General features: G+C 36.7%; 1 protein-coding gene across 1 annotated transcript; it reads right to left on the bottom strand.

Moving 5' to 3' along the window:
- Window positions 1-190: 190 nt before the first annotated feature.
- On the bottom strand, window positions 191-3,227 carry LOC134671235 (ankyrin-1-like). Its single transcript, XM_063529033.1, has 3 exons — window positions 1,800-3,227; window positions 1,096-1,311; window positions 191-418 (listed from the first exon to the last, which is right to left on the bottom strand). Exons 1-3 carry the CDS (start codon window positions 2,955-2,957, stop codon window positions 203-205), a joined length of 1,590 nt encoding a protein of 529 aa, XP_063385103.1. The 5' UTR covers window positions 2,958-3,227; the 3' UTR covers window positions 191-202.
- Between the last annotated feature and the right edge of the window lie 2,667 nt (window positions 3,228-5,894).

The following is a 5,894-nucleotide window of genomic DNA, read 5'->3' as shown; positions in this document are numbered from 1 at the left end:
TATGTGTTTCATTTTAGAGTGTGACGTTACACGGGTAAAGGTACCTCATGGCAGTTGGCGTTTACGTCGCGTGGCGCCGCATTAGTATTGGAGCGTCGTTAATAATAGCGTAAGCGGCAACCGCCATAAGCTACCTTTACTTATAGAAAACGTCACAAATAGGCTTCTAGTTTTTGAGATCTTAGTGTGGATGTGGATAATATCAAAGGTATCTTAAATAATGTTTCAATAAAGGTGGTATAGGCAACTTTTCTAAGGCTTGTAGAAACTTTTCAGTAGTGTTGATACCAGAAGTTCTTAAAACACTTCTGACTTTTAACCTGGACAAGTGTTTCAATGGCGACACATACAGTGACAGGCACTCTGCTTTGATATTGTCTGTATTGTTGTCTATAAAAGATAGTAATTGTTTTTGTATCTGAAACAGAAGAGTTTGTATAAGTAATTTAGAAATTCATGATAGAGGCATCCAGGGTTGGATGAAATTACGCTAAAAAAACACACTTAAAATGTTTATATTATTACAGCAACTTAAGAACGCACCAATCTAGCCTCCACCAAAGAATCAAAGTTACTTATACTCTCATTTTAAAATAACATATGGCTTACCTTACATGAAATTTGACATCAACATTTTATGTAACATGTATCTATCTATGTCTAGTACTAATAGAGTGGACTAATTTATTTGTTTAGTAATTTCTAGCAACGAAAAGCAGTACCTGGACACAATGTTACGTAAATGTTCATGTCAAATTTCATATTACATATTTTAGAACATCATTAAAATTTGAGCTCCATGAAAAATGATCCAAACCATATTCACAAATAATCAACTGGATCAAAGTCAAAATCAATCATCAGAGCTGTCTCTCTAAGAATTAGAGGAACAAGAAGAAGGATAGAAAGATTTGGATCTAAAGACGGCTGTGGAATACCCATCCTCGAAGATTAGATTTCTCTTCTTTCTACCGCACAACTGTATTGAAATAAGCTTAAAATTGTATTATTTAACGTAATAAATGTGTCATCATACCATAAATTTGAGTGTAAATCTAAAATATCTATCTCTATAAATATCTGATTATTACTTACTTGAACTGGTATTCTGCTCAACCAGCCACAGCTATGTGTAAAAGTCAGCAAGTGATCAGGTTCACAGTGCAAGCTGTATGGCAGCATCACAAGAGTCGTAGCGGGATCAGAAGTGACGGAGGCAATGAAGGCATCTGGGAGTATCAGCTGTTCACTGTTTGTGGATAGGCTCGAGTAGTCTACATTGCAGTTATGCTCTATGAGTATTTTGAATACCTGAAAATTCATGAATATATAGGTATATTCTGTGACATTTTCATACTGAGGTGTGTTAGATGCAAAACAACCTACTGTATAGGATAAATTGCTTTCTTAATAGAAGAAATGAGATCAATAATTGAGAAGTTTGATGTTGTGATTAATAAGCTAACTGGAAAATAATTATTGTAATAGAAATGGAGCAGTTTATTTACTCTCTCTGGATAGTAGAAATAACATCTATAACAAGTAATCTGCATAATACTTTACTTCTTGTGGGCTATAATTACAATCAGGATAGATAAATACAGGCAATGTTTTACTATTTAAAACATTCGCATTTTGAATACATATCAACTCACATTTATAGACGGGTCTATCGGGGGTTAGCCATGATCACAATCAGGGAAACCTGTGATGAAACAATGTTAAGTAAAGGTAATAAAATAAATTCAAGATAGACCTGTCTATAAAAGTGAGTTTACAAAATGTTTTACTGCACTTACCTCTTCAAAACAAATGCTATGGCCTGAGTAATGTATGTACACAAGTGGAGGGCACTCTTCCCTTCGCAGAGCATTCACCGCAACACCATTCATGAGGAACAGGTAAAAGAATTTCCTAAAAGCCTCAAATGCACTATTGTAAATATATTCACAAATATTCAAGTAAGAGTTTAACGGAGCATTAGACTGGTAATGAGGTTGCAGACCGCCAATACGCTCCAGCGTAACAACAAACTCCTCGTAAAAGTCGAAGAATTCTGGCCCCAGGTCATGATTCAGTAAACTCTCTAGAATCTTATATTTATAGTAGTGTGGCTTACATGCTAATAAAATAAAATCTTTGTTTATTTCTTCTTTGTTTGTAACACCCAGAAGTAGACTAAATATATCATCACAACCGTGATTGAGGGCTACATCTAAAGCTGAGAAACCATCTTTATTCTTAATATGAGGATCAGCACCATTGTCTAGTAAAAACTGGACAATGTTCTCGTTGTTACCGTTACAAGCTATTATTAATGGCGTGTCTCCATTAGCAGTAACTTCATTTATATCATCAACAAAAGGTAACATCGCTTTTATGATATCAAATCCACCTTTAAAACATGCTAAGTGAAACGGTGTGTAATCAGTTTCATTTTTAATAGCCGGATCAGCACCTGCATGTAATAATGCTGTTACGGACTTCAACTTCGATGCCAAAGCTGCATCATGTAAAGGTGTGTCCCCATCAAAGTCTTGTACATCTATCATCGCTCCGTGGTCAATTAAAAGCTGTATAACTTCCACTCTCCCTTGAGTAATGGCTACATGGAGAGGCGTAACGCTCTCAGTGCTGCCGTAGTTGGCAATATCTTCAGCGCTGTCTAATAAAGCTTTAATAGTTTGCAAAGAACTGTGGTGACGACAAGCCAAGTACAAAGCTGTGTGGCCTTCATGCGTCTCTGCTAAAGGTCTGCAGTCAGGGTGCTTAAGAATTAGCACCAAGCTCTGATAGCTGTCGTTAGCGGCGGCTTCGTGAAGGCAGGTCCATCCTCTATTGTCCACACAATTTGGATTCACTTTTTTCAACAAACGGTGAACATTTTGAAAATCGTTTTTCCTTGCTGCTATGTTCAATGGGTTGGAAGTGTTTGGATTGAGCGAACTGAAGTCCATGCTTGCTTAATGTACAATGCTTAAGTTATTTTGTAGTTTCGTATTTTATACAAACCCATTAATAAACTATAAAATATTTTCCGTTGCACTATGATTGCACAATGAGATGTTGTTTACAATGACTGCATGATATGATAAAAATGCAGTTCAGTTCGTAAAAAAATTCGACTGCAGCTTGAAATCTAAATGAAAATTCAACTTTAGTCGTTAAAAGTAGGTATGAGAAGTTTGAAAAATATTGGTACGAGAATGGTATGTACGAAATCATATGGAAATCATCGAAATAATCGAAATTCGAAATCAATGATCAATGACATACAATGACACATGAATGACACCGACATTGATACTTGAAGTTTTGACAGACACGTTCAGAATTCAGATACTAAACAAACTTTGGCAGACGCGTTGTTAGTTTACCTATGGTTAACCTGCATAGATTTGATACTTGAAAGTGGGCCAATTTTTTAAATGTCTATAGAGTATTTTTTTGTCACATTGCATGTGAAATAAAAATGTATGTACCTAAGTTTACATTGAGTTACGAAAATTCCATACGTTTTCTTAAAACTCAGTCATACCCCACCCACGGTGGGGCAGTTGCCCCACCCTGGTTTCTGACCAGAAGCTAAGATTTTTTAAGCACAAATTAATCTAATGACAAAATTTAATCCGTACCCGGCGGGAAGAAGTTGATAACTCGAGATATTCTAAAATAAAACTACATAAGGTTCAAATTTCTTCAATTTTTTCCGCGAGATATCAACTTTTTCCCGCCGTGTACGGAAATATTCATTTAGGTAATTTAAAAATTAACACTTGAAACAATGCAGTAGGTATCGATGAATCGAGCGCGCATGCACAGAGATCAAATCTAGTCATGAATCTAGTAATTCTAGTATAACTGGATCAGGCTCGGGGCTCGGGTGGAGGGAAATAACCGAACGCGATAGTCTTATGTATCTTCCAGTAGCCGAGAAAGCGTTATTGTTGTTTGTCTTTGTCACAGTCTCACATTTTTTTTATTCCCCATGTTCCCCATCGTAAATTTAATAAAATATCAGCCCGCAACCCCAACCGCCTTGACCCTGGTCTGTGGCGGGTGGCGGGGACGGACTACCCTTGGACAGACTGCAAATAGGTACGCGCCATTATCTCTCGTTTTGAATAGATAAAAATAATTAAAATACTTACTTAGATTATTCACAAATAATATTTTATAGAGTTCCGTACCTCAAAAGGCAAAAACGGAACCCTTATATGATGACTTTGTTGTTCGTCTGCCTGTCTGTCAAGACTGCTTATCTCGGAAACGCGTGGAGGTAGCGAGTTGAAATTAAAACCATATATAATTAGGTCTACAGTTCCTTGACTCTGTGAAAAAATCAAACTTTTAAGTTAACGAATAAAATGAATACGGCAGTTTATGCCGCAAAAAAATTATATTTCGACACTCAAGGGAATCAAAATTTATAAGGTACTTCCCGTTGACCTAGAACCAACCTAGTACTGGAATCAGTTATGTATCGCTGCCATACATGACCCAAAATTTTTTTATTAAGCTATGAGCTTCATCGCATCTGATAGTTAGGGAGGCGAGGTAGCTAAATGGCGTAATTCAACGGCGCCGTCGAGACCTATCAAAATCGAAAGATAAAATAATTTCGAAAAGAAAAGCTCGTATGGCAAAAACCATTTGAGCGGTGGGTTTGGCGTGTACGGTTTTTCAAAAATGTAAAATAAAACAGTTACTTGGGCATTCTCGAGCGCGTCAGATATTCATACTACGTATGCCCCGAGTGCCTCTGATAACAACGGTATACTAATCTGCCGGTTTGCGTGGTGGGGGTAGGCATATAAAGTAGTCAAAAATGCAAAAAAAAAAAATTAACTCGGGCGCGTCAGATTTTCGGAAGGGGTGTTAAGTAGGCCCCAAGGAAGCTTCCTTTAAAAAAACTGACGATTTCGGCGTGACGATAAGTTACGATGAATTTTTGAAAATGCAAACAAAAAAAGTTTTTTTGAAATACTCGAGCGCGTCAGATTTTCATAGGGGAGGTTTATCTCGGTATCCTGAAAGCATATTTTTTTAATCTGACAAAAATGTTGGTGGGTTCTCTTAATCTGACCGATTTTATGATGCTTCAAGTCAAAAAGTTTTAACTTTGGACAAAAATGTAAAGAGACCTTTTTTGTGTAAAATAAAATTACCTTTTTTGTTTATTTAAACTTTTTTTTTGTAAAATGTATCGTTCGCGACTTATATGCCGCATCGCGTTCTTAGGAAGACGAAATGGCTCCTCCACACTTCCAGTCATGCGGAAACCGGCAGATTTTGTATTTTTAGTAAGTTTTAGATTATATTCTTCAAAATAAAAAATAAAAAAATCGCGCTCGAGAATACCGGATTAACGGTTTTTTTTTACAAGTTCGCGACCCTATAACTCGGCGGCGTCAAGGACTTATCGTCAGATTAGTTAAATTTAGTCTTTAAACACTAAAATCAACCCCCAATATCTTAATCTGACGCGCTCGAGTATTTCAGACTATCCATTTTTTTTTACTAATCTGATCGTCTATCCTAGGCGCGCGTCACTACATATAGAGCTAAATACTTTACAAGGTTGTTCTATTAGGTCTAAGGTATTCTCTCATATCTTAAACTGCCACGCTCGAGTATTGCAAAAAATTCCCCTATTCGCCTCCCTAACCATGATATTTGAGTAATTCTAAGCATTTCTAGCTTGGGAGGCAAAAAGAAGCGTGCGTCTAGTCGGGGAGGGTGGGGTACAATACAATGCAAGTGTCCTGACTGACTGACTGATTCATCAACGCAGAGCCGAAACTACAAAAGATAGAAAGTTGAAATTTGCACTCTAGATTACATTTATAAATTTTACAAGAGATAAGAAGCAATTTTGAGAAATTCAACCCCTA

Source organism: Cydia fagiglandana, chromosome 15, assembly GCF_963556715.1.
Source record: "Cydia fagiglandana chromosome 15, ilCydFagi1.1, whole genome shotgun sequence".
In the NCBI taxonomy this organism is placed as follows: Eukaryota; Metazoa; Arthropoda; class Insecta; order Lepidoptera; family Tortricidae; genus Cydia; species Cydia fagiglandana.
This window is presented reverse-complemented; position numbering and strand designations above follow the sequence as displayed.